Here is a 19,327-nt window from a genome sequence, read left to right on the forward strand (position 1 = left end):
ACTTTGTGTCTCTCCACTCTTCCTCCAGACTCTGCTCCCTTGATTTACTTTAAATGAAATGTAAAATTTACTGATGATCAGTGATGGTTTGGAGAGACATGTCATCTGCAGCTTGATTTAAGGCATCAGTGTGTCTTCACTATCATAATGACGGGAAAAGTATGCCTGTAAATGTACTAATTCTAATAATCAGTGTGTCACCTGCTCATCATTCCCTTTAAGAGTCAGGTGAGTTCTGACTTTGGCGGATTGCATTGATTGATTGATTTTAATGATGCATCTACCTAGACCTGTCCAACACTTCTCAGCAGAGGAAACTGACCTGCTCATTCATTCTGTTAATTGTTGAAGTAAACGTTTACATAGCTACCAGTAGGCACGTACTATGGGCTTGTGCTTCCAAGATAGTAATGAACGTTTGAATGTTGATGGTTGTATTCAGTCAGTGGAGCACCTGTGTTTTTCAATGCCAAGATAGAGATAGCAAAACTCCAGAAATGTACCTGAACAAACCTCATTTCCAAACCACCATGCCCATCAGTGTAGATATATTCACACTGTAAAAAACTAAAAATTGTTCTCTTTAATGTGATTTTTAAGTCAACGAAAAGTTGATGTAACTAAATAATCTGTGTTGGCAAAATTTACAGATTGAGTTGAACCCTAGTTGAGGTCAAGCCAACTACTCTGCGCTACTGCACATGCTCGGTTTAGTTAATTGAGGTCTACAGAGCAAATATGCAGGGGTTTATACCTGTAAATGGAAGCAAGCGCTTCCCCCAACTTCCCAATTAGAAGGGAAACATGGCGACACCCTTGTTCCTTATTATTGTTTCTTACAATGCGTTTTATATTCAGGTGTGCCTTATGTATAAAAATAGACCAGAAAATAAACATTTATTGATACTGCGCCTTATAATCCGTAATTATTTAGCATCAGAGAGCTCATCAATAGAGTGTAGCACCTTTGCCACAGTTCCAGGTGCTGAACTCATCAAACTCATCACTCAGTTCTTCTGTCGCAGTCCTCTTTTTGTCTTTTTTCGGCTGTGTGACACTCGGCGCTTGTGCAGCGTCGTACATCTTCTTATGTTTGGTTTCAAACCATTTTTCAAGCGTGTCAGAACCAACAGGAGACGCCCCAACAAAAGATCCCTCCCTCAGAAGGGGATTCAGTGATAAAATATTCATCCTGTTTGAGGTGTTTGATGTGAATGCGCTGCAGGAGTGGGCCGGTTGATCCTGGCAAGAACAAAGATGCTGTAAATCCAAAGGGGAATTTTAGAGGCATTTCTCTGTGGCCTAGGGAGTTATTCAATCAAACAAAAACAAACAGCGCAGACAGCGATAGAAAAATCACACTGTCTTTTGAGTCTGGAGGCTGGAGATGAGCTGCATCTCTGAATTTATAAAAGAAACCAATGATTGTCTATTGGCCTGTCACTTTAAATAATAATAAAAAATACAGTGCGGATTTAGCATATAATAAATGGACATGACCTCAATACATATTGCTGTGGTTAATATTGACCATTGTTTTTTCCTACCAAGGTGAGCCTATTATAGTTTTTCTCAGGATTATTTACTGTTATTTACATATGTTTTCTGAAAGCATGCCTCATATTTTAAGAATTATACACACATAAAAACACACACAATGTGCACACCCCTTAATTTACCTGCAAAATAAAATTAATGTTCTCTCTTCTCAAAACCATCATATGAATAGATATTTATAAGAATCAGTTGAACACTAAAACACTGCATTAGTTTGGATCTGGCCACATCACCTCATCAACCACATCACAAGCACTGTTTTCCCTAAACAAGCAGCAGAGAAATATCCCCTAGCTTGGCAAATCCTGTCATAAAACGAATCAACTGTACAAATAGTAAAATACTGTAAATACTATGAAGAAACACAAAGTATGAATACATTTGCCAAATAATTTAAACATTCAGCTCTGGAAAAAAAAATAAGAAACCACTTAAACATTATGAGTTTCTTTGATTTTACCAAATTGAAAACCTCTGGAATGTAATCAAGAGGAAGATGGATGATCACAAACCAATAAACCAAGCTGAACTGGTTACATTTTTGCACCAGGAGTAAAGCAGCATAAAGTTATTAAAAAGCAGTGTGTAAGACTGGTGGAGGAGAACATGACGCCAATAAATGCATAAAAACTTTGATTAAAAAACAGGGTTATTCCACCAAATATTGATTTCTTAACTTGTTATTTCAGCCATTTCTCATTTTCTGCAAATCAATGCTCTAAATGACAATATTTTATTTGGAATTTAGGAGAAATGTTTTGTGTAGTTTATAGAATAAAACAACAATGTTCATTTTACTTAAACATATATCTATAAACAGCTAAATCCATGCTGACTCTCTTGCAGCAGCTCAGGGGTTAAACTGCACCATATTAGCTTCAGATTGTCTCAGCTGTAAAATAGAGTAAAGAGATTTGAGCTATGCTACTGTAATTTGATGGAAATGTAAATGGTTTGATAATAAAATTTGTATAAATTGCACTTTTACTGTTGGGACATTTAAAATCCACTCTGCTTCTGGTCTTAAGGCTGTGCTGTAAACTCAATGAAGGCAGTCTGAGACAAAATCAGACCAAATGAGTAGGTGGTGAGTCTGGCTCCTCTTCTGGTTTCTACTGTGCAAACTCTGGTTGTGAATTTAGCAAAAACAATATGGCTGACATTTTTGGATTAATTTGAATGAACAGAAGGAAATAGAACTACGATGTCCATGTTTATGGTTATATATTGAGTAATATGATAAAGGTCTGAGTGGTGCCTTTTCATTTATTGTCAGCTTCCTCTGGCCATTGTGAAGCACTGATAGAGACAGGCTGTGAATTGGAGCTCCGCCTCCAACACTACGCTCAAATTTATGGGCAGCATCAGGATATTGGGCAGGTTTTATATGATGCAGTGTAAGCGTTATTGTAATGTCATGCTTGAGGAAGCGCTGTCCTCCCGCGGCCCAGTGGCAGTCATGGGTGATGGAGTTGACAGATTGGCACAGTCAAGAGTGCCCCTTTGTCTTATTCTCTCTCTCTCTTTATTCTCTTCTCTCTCTGTTTCTCTCATCCATCTCTCTCTCGTCCACATGTCTCTTATACATACAGTTGCAAGAAAAAGTATGTGAACCCTTTGGAATAACTTGGATTTCTGCATAAATTGGTCATTAAATGTGTTCTGATCTTCATCTAAGTCACAACAATAGAGAATACATTAGAGAATGCTAGAGTGTCAGCTAATATATTGGCAATACTTCTCTAAAACGATTAGGCAAGCTTCCTATTATATATATATATATATATATATATATATATATATATATATAAAACACCTGTCATTTTAGTGTGGGAGGTTTCATGGCTAAATTGGAGCAGCCTGGTGGACAATCTTCATTAATTGCACATTGCACCAGTAAGAGCAGAGTGTGAAGGTTCAATTAGCAGGGTAAGAGCACAGTTTTGCTTAAAATATTGCAATGCACACAACATTATGGGTGACATACCAGAGTTCAAAAGAGGACAAATTGTTGGTGCACGTCTTGCTGGAGCATCTGTGACCAAGACAGCAAGTCTTTGTGATGCATCAAGAGCCACGGTATCCAGGGTAATGTCAGCATACCACCAAGAAGCACCAACCACATCCAACAGGATTAACTGTGGACGCTGTAAGAGGAAGCTGTCTGAAAGGGATGTTCGGGTGCTAACCCGGATTGTATCCAAAAAAACATAAAACCATGGCTGATCAAATCACGCAGAATTCAATGTGAACCTCAACTCTCCTGTTTCCACCAGAACTGTCCGTCACCACAATCAATTATTGTCTATATATATATATATATATATATATATACACAGCATGACACAGCACAGTGTCTATATGAACACGTTTAATGTAAAACTGGTTGTGTGTACATGGGGCTGGATGATCAGGTTAATCAGATGCTCATTGTCTGTCTCCGTCTTTTGTTGGAACTCTGCCTCGCCCCTCTGAGAGGTTTGGCCAGGTGTGTTTTGTTTATAGCAGAATGAAAGTGAGCGTTAGCGTCTCATGAGTCATGAGGCTCAGGTGTGCTTCGTGTTTCTAAAGCTGCTGTTTGTCATAGTTTGCTACACTTGGCTAATCTTGAAGCTGCAGAACAAAGATAAAGAATTTAGGTTATTATGCTTAGTGGAGATCTTACACTTGTTTTTTTTTGCATTAATGGGTCATCTCAGTTAGCAGAGAACGTTATAAGAATGTTAAGCAATGTTTTACAGAGGCTTTACAGAAATAGTGTTCCATGAATGTTATAAAAACGTGACATAATAATGGGAAATTGCATGACATGAAAACTTATATTATGGTGAACATCAGAAATAACTTTCCAAATAGTAGGTTAGATTTACATAGATACTGCTCTGTAAATAATTAAGAGAGCACTTCAGTTTCTGAATCAGTTTCTCTGATTTTGCTATTTATAGGTTTTTGTTTGAGTAAAATGAACATTGTTGTTTTATTCTATAAACTACAGACAACATTTCTCCCAAATTCCAAATACAAATATTGTCATTTAGAGCATTTATTTGCAGAAAATGAGAAATGGCTAAAATAACAAAAAAGATGCAGAGCTTTCAGACCTCAAATAATGCAAAGAAAACAAAAAGTTCATATTCATAAAGTTTTAAGAGTTCAGAAATCAATATTTGGTGGAATAACCCTGGATTTTAATCACAGTTTTCATGAATCTTGGCATCATGTTCTCCTCCACCAGTCTTACATACTGCTTTTGGATAACTTTAGGCCACTCCTGGTGCAATTCAAGCAGTTCAGTTTGGTTTGATGGCTTGTGATTATCCATCTTCAGGTGACTCGTCTCTCTAAGTCTAAGTGGTGACTATAGATAGAAAGAAAAGTGGATAGATAAAAGAGGAAAGGGATAAGATAATAGGCTGGGAATGTTGTAAAGCGGAACTGCTAAATAAAGGAAAGGGATTTGGTTTATTTTGGTACCCAGGGTTAAAAAATACTTTTTGGATTTTCTAAATAACATCTAAACATCTGTGGAGTTTAATAATTTTAAAATAATTCTATACACAGGGGTTTTATTTAATACATATTTTTGTTTACATTTGTACTAATGTTTTATTGATTTTTTTCATATATTTATTATGGACTATACAAATAAATTTGATTTTATGCAAACCTAAAAATATTTTTTTTTTACTATAAAAATACTTTTTGCATACTGTACAATATTTTGCAAACTGTATATTCAGCATACATCAGTTCAACCCCAATTGTCAAAAAATACATGAAACAAATGATATCCTTGTAGGTAATGTACTATACATTGTTTGAAACACATTTTTTATTAAAATGTTAATTTGATTTTTTTTTTGTCATACATGCAGAATATGTTTTTTCTGTATGAAATTGATATTTTATATTATATTTGTGGCAAAAACAAGGCAAATTGTTTTTAATGTACTTATTTAATTGTATTTTTAGTTAAACTAGTCAGTTTTGAGCTTGTGTTTGAGAGCGGGACACAAAGATGGTAACATAGCTAGATATAATATCTACAGATATAATAATATACAGGCTGACTAAATTACTCACAGAGCATTTAGAAACAGTTCTCGAAGAAATATCAGTAAATATAACAGTATTTAAAATATTTTTAGTGTAAAAAAAAAAAAATAAAATTCAGAATTTAGAGAAATTTGTCCTAAACATTCTGTTAGCATATAAGGCTAATTGTATGTAAATAGTTACTGAAAGACCAAACAAAACACAATATAAGCGTTTCTGTGCTATTAATGTTAAAAAGGCTTTCAGCTAAACTCATACAATAATCATTTTTTATATTTAACAATAAAATGTATCATATTTTCACTAATGATAGTGCTTTGTCTTGCTGGAACATTAGAGTAGCTTATCTATTGTACAAAGTAGCTAACCTGTAAATGCTATATTTGACAGAAACCGCAGTAGTTTTGCTTTGTTACTTTTAGCCCTGAAGTTTGATGTTGGAGCTGGGAATAATGTCACACTCGGGTTTGCTGCATTCCAGTCAGATAGGTTTACACTATCTATTCAAAACATTTACAAAAACAGTCAGTTAGCTTTAACTAAACAACTAACAATCACTTAATAATTATAACCAAAACATGACCCCCTATTCATATCCCAGGCTAGCACTGTTTTTGTTGTTAGCATTGTTAGCCCTGTACTAGTTTATTATTGTCAGCATTGCTCTAGGTTAGCAAAATGCATCATGCCATATTTTGGTCCTTTAAACACCATATAAACATTTTTCAATACATGCTCACCTAACACAGAAGTTTGGCGACTTTACTGGTGTTTTATGTTGATTTTAACCAAAAATATGCCACACTATTTATGTCCTAACTAAGCATTGTTAGCAATGTCCAAGTTAAATATCGTTCGCATTGTCCTAGGTTTGCTATGTTAGCATTCCCCTAGTTTAATACTGTTAGTTAGTACTGTCCTAGGAATGGTTTGTTAGCATTGTTAGCACTGTCACAGTATAATATTGTTTATATTGTCATAGGTTTGTTTTGTTAGCATTGTTAGCCCCAGTTTAATATTGTTAGTAGGCTATTGTCCTAGATTACCATGGCCCTAGGTTAGCATTGTCCTAGGTTTGTGTTCTTAGCAGTGTTAGCACTGTCAGAGTATAATATCATTAGTATTGTCCTAGGTTTCCATTGTTGGGCACTGTCCTAAGTTTGTTATGTAAGCATTGTCCCTGTATACTATTATTAGTAGACAATTGTCCTAGTTTAGCATTGTCTTTGGTTAGCATTGTCCTAGGCTTATTAGGCTAGCATTGTTAGCATTTTCCCAGTGTAATGTAATTTGCAGGCTATTGTCCTAGGTTAGTATTGCCTAGGCTAGCATTGTCCTAGGTTTGTGTTGGTAGCATTGTTAGCACTGTCACAGTGTAATATTGTTAGTATGTTTATCATTGTCCTAGGTTTGTTATGTTAGCATTGTCTCAGTTTAACTTTGTTAGTAGGCTATATTCTTAGGTTAGCATTGTCAGTTTTGTTTTAGGAAAGCCTTTTTCATTTTTTTTTTCATACATGCTAACCATACATGCTATATATCATATTTTCTCTAATTATTTAACCATGTCTTGCCGAAACATAGCGTAGCTTCTATGTACACTATATAGTACACTATCTATTCAAAACATTTACAAAAACAGTCAGTTAGCCTTAACTAAACAACTAGCAATCACTTAATAATTCTAACCAAAATATGACCCCCTATTCATATCCCAGGTTAGCACTGTTTTTGTTGTTAGCATTGTTAGCTCTGTCCTAGTTTAACATTGTTAGCATTGTCGTAGGTTAGCAATACATCATGTGGTATTTTGCTTCTTCAAACACCATAGAAACATATGTTTGTTATGTTAGCATTGTTAGCATTGTCTCAGTTTAACATTGTTAGTAGGCTATATTCCTAAGTTAGCATTGTCATTTTTGTCTTAGCAAATGCATTTTTCCATACATGCTAACCAGGGCAAATGTGTTTTTTAAGAGAACCTTGTTGACATATTATATGTTATATAATAATTCTGATAATTCTGTTTTTTATTTGCTGTTTTGTATATTTTGAATCAATCACTCTCTCTCTCTTTCTAAGTTATATATAATATAACTTTATATATTAGATTAGATTAGATTAGATGCAGAATTCAGGGGTGACTGGGATATAAGGTCAAATGGGAGAGTTTAAGTTAGCTATTTGAGGTTTATTTTTCTGTAAGAATGCTCAAAACTATCCCATTACAATTAATAAATTAATGCATTATTATTGTTATATTAATTTAATAATTTTATATTTACATGTATTTTTTTATATAAAAAAATAATAAACACAGCAATGACCAAAGAAAAATATATATTTTATTATTATTATTATTATTTTTAATATAAAATCTGTAAAATATGAGAGTAATGTAGTCAACTAGTAGAGCCCTGTCTGTATTTCAGGTTGTGTTATTGTTAATCAGCTGTTTGTAACTATGTATCAAACCGCACGTGCTGGTTTTGCGGAGTGTCCTACAGCAGCCGGCGGTACCGCAGCTCTTACCGCAGTGTGTCCCGCACCGTGTCCGCCTGACCTCCTCCCTCTCTCCCTCCTCCCTCCCGCACACAGGACCCCCGCTGCCCCCTATTTTCCGTCGGCTCAGACGGGCTGGGGGCTGGAGCTGTCCCGCACTCCTCCAGCGGCTTCGCTCTGCCCCTTTAAGCGGTGCAGCTCCGCCGGATCCTCCAGAAGCTCCGCAGCAGCAACGCGGCAGTAGGAGAATGAGGCAGCCGGGCTAGGCGAGCCTGAACCGGGATCATGGCGGCTCCGCTCGGCCGGGATACGCTACCGGAGCACTGGTCGTACGGAGTGTGCAGAGATGGCAGGGTCTTCTTTATTAAGTGAGCGGCAGCAGCAGTGTTTATATTCCCGCTCAGCGCGGTTTATCCGGCTTTAGTTAACAGGTGTTTCCCTCTGTTTTCTCTTCCAGCGATAAAACTCGCAGCACTACCTGGCTCCATCCCCGCACCGGAGAACCGGTGAACTCCGGACACATGATCCGCTCAGGTAGGAGGTTTTATCCGTGGATTTACTGCGGTTTTACGGTGGGAAGTTTCATAGTTTGGTGGTTCAGGTTAACAGGGGTCACTGTGTTCAGAGAGCGGGAGTCCAGCATCCTCCTCCTCCATAATGGACACCTTCAGACTCATTCCAGCCCAAAACTTTGTTGGAGGTGTTGAAAGTCTTTCTAGATAAGGAGGGCTGGGCAGTATAGCTAGTTTTAAATTGTCTAAGCTGGTCTTGGACCAACACATTTTATGTTTTATTTGATTTTGGGCATGCTGGTCATGTTGGTCAACCAGTGTTGTCTCTTGTTTCTCATGCTAGTAGACTTGGTCTTGGTCTTGCTGGTCCTGCAGACAATAATGTAGCTTATGCACCCACTATTAAACCAGCACTGGACTAGCACAGTGTATATTACATTGGTACAAAGTGTTTTACAAAGTGTTTTACAGTGGGGGATTAGGTTAACAAGAGTCACTGTGTTCAGAGAGCGGGAGTCCTGCATCCTCCTCCTCCATAATGGACACCTTCGGACTCATTCCAGCCCAAAACTTTGTTGGAGGTGTTAAAAGTCTTGCTAGATAAAGAGATCTAAAACTATCCTCAAGTCGAGCTTCTGCAGGTAGTTGGTTTTCAATGATCTAAGCTGGTCTTTGGTAGTCACAGAGATTTAAAAAGCTGGTTATTGAGGTATAAACATACCCTATACTGGTAAACCAGCACTAGACTAGCACAGTTTAAATGTTGCATTTGATTTTGGTGTGAAGTTTTACTGCAGTTTTATGGTGGGAAGTTACATAGTTTAAGACTTTAATAGTTAGTGGTTCATGTTAACAGGGGTCACTGTGTTCAGAGAGCGGGAGTCCAGCATCCTCTTCCTCCATAATGGACACCTTCAGACTCATTCCAGACCAAAACTTTGTTGGAGGTGTTGGAAATCTAGATAGATTAAGAGGACAGTTTATGTTTCATTTGATTTTGGGCATGCTGGTCATGTTGGTCAACCAGTTTTCTCTTTTGTTTCTCATGCTAGTGGATCATCTGATGGTTTTACAGACAATAATGTATCTTATGCACCCACTATTAAACCAGCACTAGACACAGTGTATATTACATTTGATTTTGGTACAAAGTTTTACTTAAGTTTTACAGTGAGGGATTTGGTTAACAGGGGTCACTCTGTTCAGAGAGTGGGAGTCCAGCATCCTCCTCCAGGAATATTGTTTAGCTATTTCTGAGACAATATATTGTCCACACAAAAATGAATTATTTGTTATTTTGAACGATATATTGTAAAATAATTGTGATTAACAAAATTGTTGTCATTTTAAGGCCATTTGATGTTATTCATATAGTGATAATACATAGTATAATAATGCAATTACACCCTTTAAAAGAGCAATTAACTTTAAAATAAGACAACCTTTATTAAGGGTTTATAAATGGTTTACAATTAGTTTATTAATGGTTACTAATTAGGTTGTAAATGCCTTAAAAATCATGAATAATCAGTTATAACACATACGTAGAAAGGGCAACAATGACCTGTTGTTTGCCAAATAGTGAACCCAGAGCCATCTATATTGTTGCCCTTTCTATGTATGTGTTATAACTGATTACTAATGATTTTAAGGCTTTTACAACCTAATTAGTAACCATTAATAAACTAATTGTAAACCATTTATAAACCCTTTATAAAGGTAGTCAAATTTTAAAGTGGTACCGAAAAATCTGACAGTGAAATTGGAAAAGATATTTTACAGATATTCTAATACATACAGCATGAAATAAATTATAAATGCTGTTTTTATGCAGATTTATTGGCTTATTGATATTAATGTGATCTCCCTGCCAAGTAAAATAATGGCTGATATTAAGGTCAGCAAAAAAATTATTAAGGTCATGAGGTTCAAATGTTGTATAAGCAATAAATCAATAAAATATTCATGATGCCTTATTATACCTAGAAATGTCAGTATAAGATATAATATGACTTTATTACAATTTCAACCAAAAAGCAATGAGCTATATTGAGGTCAGCAAAATGTATCAAGGTCATTGTCTATATATTTTATGATAAATCGATTAATTTATGTAATTATCAGGAAAGACCTATTTTACAGGGAGTTATTTCATTATAATGCTATTTTATTATCATTATATCAGTGTAGGCCTCTCACAATAATGACAATTTCGACTTATCGTTTAATAAATGGACATGACCTCAATCATTTTAATAATAATCGTGATATCATTCATATCGCACTTACATATATTGTGACTGTGGGCGTTGCCTCTGTGACCCGGTAGTGCAAAAGCACAGAGAGACACAGACACAGGAAGTGAATGAACTCAAAACGTACCTTTATTAGGAAAAATTCCCCTTTATAAACACCCAAAACAAACTTTAGTGTCTCTTAGGTTTGTGTTGCCTCAGCCTTACACTCACCATCAGCGTATCTCTCGAGTAAAGGCTGAGGTAGGGTCTTTTTTGCCGGTCCAATGTGGGCCAGCTGGGACAGACTGGGGCTGCATGTCGTGGTATGGGGCGAAACCACTGTTCCCACTTCACAATGTGTATATATAATGTGTGTGTGTATATATATATATATATATAACCTACTTTGGTTCAAGCTGGGAACTTTTCAGGTTTTGAAATTAGGTGCGTTATCATGGAAAATGTATTGTCTTTAAAAGGGTGTAACTCCTTTCTTATAATATTATGTTATTATCATATTAATGCAATTTGATGGTCTTAAAATGCCAACAAATATCGTTTATTGCAATAAATTCTGGCACAACATATTGTTTGTAAGAAACAGTTATTGTGACAGGCCTATATCAGTGTCAAAAATGTATATATAAGACAACATATTGTAAAAAAATGTGGTTATTGTGACATAATGTGCCTCTCTTTCTTCAGATCTACCCCGAGGATGGGAGGAGGGTTTCACAGATGAAGGTGCCAGCATCTTCATAAAGTAAGTCACTGACTGGTCCATTTCTTTTCTCCTGCTGTAAACAAGTATAAAAGCATCACCCCCTCCTTGGCCATTGCTTGAGATAATGCAATGCTGCTGCAGGTTAGCCTTTATTGATGACCATATGCTGGATACTTGCTGTTGTACAGTCTAGTCCCAGTTCCACAGCCTAAATTGGGGCCGAGGTGATATGGAATAGCAGCCAGAGGTGTGTGGGAATATTATTGGAACCTATAAAAGATGCTGTATGCTATCATCATAGCTTAGATGCTGCTCTGGCCCTGGTATCTGGTTTCTAATAATATACTGTATTAATGTTACACGCTATACTGATACTAGAAAATCTCAGTACTTCGTCATTAAAAACAGTATAAAAATTGCACCTTGTTGTTTCTCAGCTTAGTAACTCTAGAATGCATCAACACACATCAACATAATGTATATATACAGCTCTGGAAAATAATAAAGAGACCACTTCAGTTTTTGAGTCAGTTTCTTTGATTTTGCTATGTATAGGTTTATGTTTGAGTTAAATGAACATTGTTGTTTTATTCTATAAACTACAGACAACATTTCTCCCAAATTCAAAATAAAAAGAAAGTTTGTCGTTTAGAGCATTTATTTGCAGAAAATGAGAAATGGCTGAAATAACAAAAAAGATGCAGAGCTTTCAGACCTCAAATAATTAAAAGAAAAAACAAGTTCATATTCATAAAGTTTAAAGAGTTCAGAAATCAATATTTGGTGGAATAACCCTGGCTTTTAATCACAGTTTTCATGGATCTTGGCATCATGTTCTCCTCCACCAGTCTTACTGGCTTTTGGATAACTTTATGCCACTTCCAATTTGGTAAAATCAAAGAAACTTATCATTAAAAGTGGTCTCTTATTTTTTTTCCAGAGCTGTATTTTTAGAAATTGCCATTAAGTCTATTTATTATTTATATATTGTTTGTTAGTTTATTAGTGTTTACTTCTTTTAGTATGAATATTTCCCTTTTATTGTGCTCTTAAATTGCCTCTTTTACCCAAGTTGCCAGGTTTGTGGTTTTCCTGCCAAACTGAGCTTGTTTAAAAGCTGCAGATAAAAGTTCAGTGGTGTTTTTTTTAGTTACCTTTATATTTATCTCGGCTGCCTAGAAGCTTTCATTGCAAACCGTTTGATGAAAATATGAAAATATACCGTGTTGTGCCTCTGACATGCAGGCCCCCGGCAGACATTGAGCAGGATTTTTTGCTTGACCTGGCAACCTTGCTTTCACTCGTATTACTACAGATTGCACAAAAATTTTGGATTTAAGTGCTGAGAATATGTTTAAATGTATAATGAGCTGATGTACAGTGAGTACAGGTGTTGTCTTGTCCCTTATCTGGTGTGTTTACATTTGAGTTAAATTCTTATAGGCGACACCGACGACTATGTTGCCTTGTCATTGCAGCCCTAATATTTATATAAAACAAAACGTTTGTATTTATTTTGTTGTAGTAGTATATACTTTTGTCAAATCGTCAAGAATATCATTATCGCGAAAATACCCTGAAATATCATGAAAAATATCGCCCACCCCTAACAAATTATGTAGAGGCTTCCCCGAAAGGTAGAGACTGTGCAATAGAAAACCGAAGGGATATTTTGCATTATTGTTGATTTTGGATGAAATGTTAGATAAATGCTTGTGTACACATTGTTTGGACAAATACTAGTCCCATGTCCCATGACTTTTGCCATTTCCTAAGAGAGCTAAAGAACAGTGCCCTGACCTGCAGGATGTGTGTTTTGGGGCCTGCTGCATTAAATGTGAATGGGAAATCTGGATTTCTGCTAGTGTAGCTTGTATTGTGTTGTTTGCGTGGGAAACTCTAACACCTTGTGATTTATATAGGTGTGAGCATTCTCAAGCCGTCCCCTGAGGAAACACTTAATGACCAATGTACATATTTTACATACTGTCCCATGACTTTTGACCTGTCATTGTTTAGCATGTTTAAGTAAAGAGAGATAGGTTTAATTATGTAGGGTTAATAGAGATTTTATGATTTTAGTGTTTAATTCTTTTAGTATGAATATTTATCTTTTATTGTGCCTTTGAATTGCCTCTTTAACCCAAGTTGCCAGGTTTGTGGTTTTCCTGCCAAACTTGGATTGTTTGTTAGTTCAGGGGTGCGTTTTTTTATTGGGTTACATTTATATTTATTGTGGTCGCCAAAAAGCTTTCATTGCAAACCGTTTAAAATGAAAATGTACTTTGTTGTGTTTCTGACAGACTTTGGGCAGTTTTTTTTGCTGGACCTGGCAACTCTGCTTTCACTCTTACCACTACAGATAACAAAAGTAATACATGTGGGATTTAAATGCTGAGAATGTGTTTAAATGTATAATGAGCTGATGTATAGTAGGTACAGGTTTGAGTGAAATTCTTATAGGTGACATTGATGATTATTTTGACTTGTCATTGCAGCCCTAATATTTATATAAAACAAAACTTTTGTATTTTTTGTTATAGTAGTATATTCTCAAAATCATAAAAAAATAGTGTTTTGTCAAATCGTCAAGGACATCATTATCGTGAAAAACTCCCTAAAATATCATGAAAATATCGCCCACCCTTAACATATTATGTAGAGGCTTCCCAGAAAGGTAGAGGCTGTTAGTGCAATCGAATAATTAAGGGATATTTTGCATTATTGTTGATTTTGGAAAAAAATATTAGTATACTAGTACTAGTATATACGTCCCATGACTTTTGCCATGTGTGTGTGAGGCCTGGTGCATTGAATGTGAATGGGAAATTTGGATTTCTGCTAGAGGGGTTTGTATTGTATTGTTTGCGTGGGAAACATCTTATGATTTATACAGGTGTGAGCATTCTCAAGCCATCCCCTGAGGAAACACTTAATAATTAATTTACATACTTTGCATACTGTCCCATGACTTTTGGCCTGTCATTAGCATGGCATAGCATATTTAAGTATATAGTATATAGTGTCAATAGAGATTTTAATGGGACCAGTCAGGTAAATGTAAACTAACTGCCACTAAAACAGTAGAGGGTTAAAGAGAAAGTACAGCAGCTCTTAAGGTGCACACTGGGCTGAAACTGTGGCATTTCAGGTATTTCAACTATGAGCTTTTAAGTGCACTGAAGCAGGGCCAGCACTCTGACCAGGACTCTGCACCCAGTTCTCTAACAAGGTCTAAGAAGGTCAGTCTAGAGTTAATACCTAATGATGGAGCACAAAGGATAAGAAATATTACAGGAATTTGTTGTTGTTTTCATCTTCTCCAAATAAGCAGCAGTAAAAGTTATCCACATGTATCCAGAAACTTAAAAAACAAAGAATTTGTCTGTGTTTTGGCCTTCTGTCCACATGAAAACTAAACATTTTTGGTATTGGTTGCTCATATATTAAAAAAAAAAAATATATATATATATATATATATTTTTTTTTTATCTTTATTATTTATTTTCACAATATAGGCCAGCCCTGTCATATTGTGTCAAGATGTGTAGCATTATTTTTAGAAATAATTCAGTGTTGTGTTTGAACCCCACCCTCTAGATGTAACTATAGTGTAACAGTATAACTTTTCTCAGGATTCATTTTATAGTTATTATAGTATTTTATTGTTACGTCTGGCACAGATAGCGCTCCTCTCTCTCCCACCCATAGCTCTGCCTGCAATCTGCAGCCTCAGGACTACATTGCCCAGGATGCATCACATACTGACATCACACCCAATACCGATCACATGACACAGCACATGACACTTCCAGGAAGCAGGTCACCTGAGTATTAGCCACATGGTTTAGCCCTATATAAAAGGGGCTTAATTACTCTTAGCACAACGGGTTTTTCCATTGCCTGTGTTTCTCTCTCGTTTTGACCTTGCTTTTTATTACCGACCTTGATTTTTGGCCTGCCCTCTTATATTATTTTGCTGTGTTTTGACCTCTGGACTGTTTATCAACCCTGGTATGTTATCTCCTTGTTGCTGCTGTTTACTGGTATTGGCCGTGCTTCGCTGACCATCCCTTTGTCTCATACTTTATTAAATAAAAATAACATTTATACTACAGCAGTTTTTTTTTATTCTTCTAAAATGTGATTTAAACTTTTGCAATATATTCATTGCATCATAATTATATATCGAATCACAACCCCTGTATTGTGATTTGTATCATATCGCCATTTCTTGCCAATACAGAGCCCTAATCTGCAGTGCAATTAATAACTAATCCTGGTCTGGTAGTTCCTGTGACTGCCGGCTCTTAAAGGCAAATTCTTTTCATATTTTTGCGTGACGGTTGACACTGTAGGAGGTAAAAGTGACAGCGTGTCATCTTTATGCTCTGTCACTACAGTCAGAAAACCTCGGGGTTAAATATAACCCAATTATGGTCATTTCCAGCCCAGTGTTGTGTTACTCTTTAACAGAAAACCTGCTGAGTTTAACTTAGCCAGCATTAGGAGGTTATATAAATAACCCAACATGCTGAATCCAGCTCTTTTTTTTTTGTTTCAGTTGACATATATTATACAGAGCCAGTCAAAAGTTTGGACACACCTTTTTATTCAATGTCTCTTTTTTTCTTTATTTAATTTATTTTCTACATTCTAGATTGATATTGAAGACATGAAAGCAATTAAAGGACACACATGGAATTATGTAGTAAACAGTAAAAAAGTGTTTTTTTATCCTCCACATTAATCCCCTGATCTAAACCTGATGAACTGAGATAGAGATTTGAGGTGATTTAATTGGGATAAGCTGGAGCTTCACAGCGTTAAAAGGAAAGAAAAGCAGCAACTGTTGTTCAGCACCTCCAGAAACTCCTTCCTTCAAGATGCTGAGAAAACTGTTCCAGGTGACTCTCCCTCATGAAGACACTGAGATTAAAATCTCAGCAAGAGTGTGCAGATCTGTTCTTAAAGATAAATGTGATACTTACTTTTACTTTCTGGACCTGGACTACCTATCGCCGTGTGTTTAGATTGGTTTAAATAGGATCTCCGGTGGATTATGTGTTTTACAGAGACTCTAAGACTAGGTCAGTGGCTGAACTGTACTTAGCAGGGCATTATTACACATGTTGTAAAGTAACATATGACATTGCGAAGACTGTTATTAGTGTAAAAATTGCTTTTGTCCCTCTTGCTGCCTTCTGGTGTTTCAGTCCTGTTAGCCAATCATAAGCAATATGTTTGCATGTATTAATATTCATGAGCAAGAGCTGAAATTAGGGGTGTGACGAGACACTAATATCATGAGACGAGACGAGACACGATAATGAGTTCAGCTTTTTAACTGTACCGTGGAGCTTTTTAACTGTACTGTGGAGCTTTTTAACTGTACCGTGGAGCTTTTTAACTGTACCGTGGAGCTTTTTAACTGTACTGTGGAGCTTTTTAACTGTACCGTGGAGCTTTTTAACTGTACTGTGGAGCTTTTTAACTGTACTGTGGAGCTTTTTAACTGAACCGTGGAGCTTTTTAACTGTACTGTGGAGCTTTTTAACTGAACCGCGGAGCTTTTTAACTGTACTGTGGAGCTTTTTAACTGTACTGTGGAGCTTTTTAACTGAACCGTGGAGCTTTTTAACTGTACTGTGGAGCTTTTTAACTGAACCGTGGAGCTTTTTAACTGTACTGTGGAGCTTTTTAACTGAACCGTGGAGCTTTTTAACTGTACCGCGGAGCTTTTTAACTGTACCGTGGAGCTTTTTAACTGTACTGTGGAGCTTTTTAACTGTACTGTGGAGCTTTTTAACTGAACCGCGGAGCTTTTTAACTGAACCGCGGAGCTTTTTAACTGTACCGTGGAGCTTTTTAACTGTACCGCGGAGCTTTTTAACTGTACCGTGGAGCTTTTTAACTGAACCGCGGAGCTTTTTAACTGAACCGCGGAGCTTTTTAACTGAACCGCGGAGCTTTTTAACTGAACCGCGGAGCTTTTTAACTGAACCGCGGAGCTTTTTAACTGTACTGTGGAGCTTTTTAACTGTACCGTGGAGCTTTTTAACTGTACCGTGGAGCTTTTTAACTGTACTGTGGAGCTTTTTAACTGAACCGCGGAGCTTTTTAACTGTACCGCGGAGCTTTTTAACTGAACCGCGGAGCTTTTTAACTGTACTGTGGAGCTTTTTAACTGAACCGCGGAGCTTTTTAACTGTACCGCGGAGCTTTTTAACTGAACCGCGGAGCTTTTTAACTGTACCGCGGAGCTTTTTAACTGTACCGCGGAGCTTTTTAACTGAACCGCAGAGCTTTTTAACTGTACTGTGGAGCTTTTTAACTGAACCGCGGAGCTTTTTAACTGAACCGCGGAGCTTTTTAACTGAACCGCGGAGCTTTTTAACTGTACCGTGGAGCTTTTTAACTGTACCGCGGAGCTTTTTAACTGAACCGCGGAGCTTTTTAACTGAACCGCGGAGCTTTTTAACTGAACCGCGGAGCTTTTTAACTGAACCGCGGAGCTTTTTAACTGTACCGCGGAGCTTTTTAACTGTACCGCGGAGCTTTTTAACTGTACCGTGGAGCTTTTTAACTGAACCGCGGAGCTTTTTAACTGTACTGTTCATTCATACTAGAGACCACACTTAGACATTTTAAAATGAATAAAAAACGATGGAATGAGATCTTTAAAATATGATGGAGAGATACTGCCTGTCTGAATGCTGTCGTGCTGAGGCTGTGGGTTATTATACTGGGTTATCACAGTGCTGGGCGGTGTGTGGGTAGTTATTATGGGGCACAGCAGCTGTTTTACTGACTCAGTGACGGAAACAGCCCTGATAATGGGTTAATTATCAGCATTAATCAACCGCACCTAAAGGAGTCAGTTAGAGTAATTAACAGCACCCGGGGAGCCCATTAAAACAGAGGCGGGTAAACAGGTTCTTTCAGGCATCAGCGGCTGGGAAGTGACTTCTTTGGGAAGTTATTTCCACTGTGGTTTATAAATTGCAAATTTATATCTTAATTAGGGCGGTATTTTTTTGGTACGGTCATACCATGTCATTAAGGTACACCCTTCAGACTCCTATACCCACGTTTAGTGGCTTCACCTTTGACTTGGTTTCCGGTTGAGATTACGTTGTGCGTGATTGGCTGATGCTGGTGTGTGTTTGTGGATGAGTGCTGAGTGTAAATACTGTGTTATAAACATGAGTGTGAAACGCCTTTGGGTTTGTTAAAAGGCACTATAAGTGTATTAATTAATTCATTAATTAATTTGTTTATTCATTCATTTATTTATTCATTCATTTATTTATTTATTCATCCATTCTTTAATTTATTAGTTTATCCAGCTATTAATTAATTCATTCATAAATTTGTTAATTCATCCATTAATTAATTAATTAATTAATTCATTCATTCATTCATACATACATATATTTATCATTTAATTAATTGTATTTTTTATTAATTCATTAATTAATTCATTCATTCAGCTATTCATTCCTTCATTTAGTCATTCATTCAGTCATTTAGTCATTCATTCATTTATTCATTCAAACTTATATTTATTAATTCATTAATTAATAATTGTTTATTGATTGATTGATTGATTGATTGATTCATTCATTCATTCCTAGCAGGGATGTTTCTAAATCCCTAAATCTTTAAAATGTACAACTTTTTCGCTTTAAATTCTAAATAATAAGGTTGGAAATCTCGATGCACCTAACGATTGGATT

General features: G+C 36.4%; 1 protein-coding gene across 7 annotated transcripts in view; it reads left to right on the forward strand.

The window, feature by feature from the left end:
- Positions 1 to 8,189: 8,189 nt before the first annotated feature.
- The window catches only part of plekha7b (pleckstrin homology domain containing, family A member 7b), a 291,689-nt gene continuing 280,551 nt past the window's right edge, over positions 8,190 to 19,327 (forward strand). For 3 of the 7 annotated variants that reach the window (XR_007424772.1, XR_007424775.1, XM_049465414.1), the window contains exons 1-3: positions 8,191 to 8,483; positions 8,573 to 8,649; positions 11,570 to 11,627. Coding sequence is in view for 2 of the 7 variants with exons in the window: in XM_049465414.1 (XP_049321371.1) it covers positions 8,401 to 8,483; positions 8,573 to 8,649; positions 11,570 to 11,627 (218 nt within the window). In the remaining 5 variants the exon portion in view is untranslated. Of the gene's footprint in view, positions 8,484 to 8,572; positions 8,650 to 11,569; positions 11,628 to 19,327 lie in introns of all 7 variants that reach the window. The other 4 variants (XR_007424774.1, XR_007424778.1, XR_007424776.1 and 1 more) reach the window with 4 other exon arrangements.

This window comes from Astyanax mexicanus, chromosome 16, assembly GCF_023375975.1.
Source record: "Astyanax mexicanus isolate ESR-SI-001 chromosome 16, AstMex3_surface, whole genome shotgun sequence".
NCBI lineage: Eukaryota > Metazoa > Chordata > Actinopteri > Characiformes > Acestrorhamphidae > Astyanax > Astyanax mexicanus.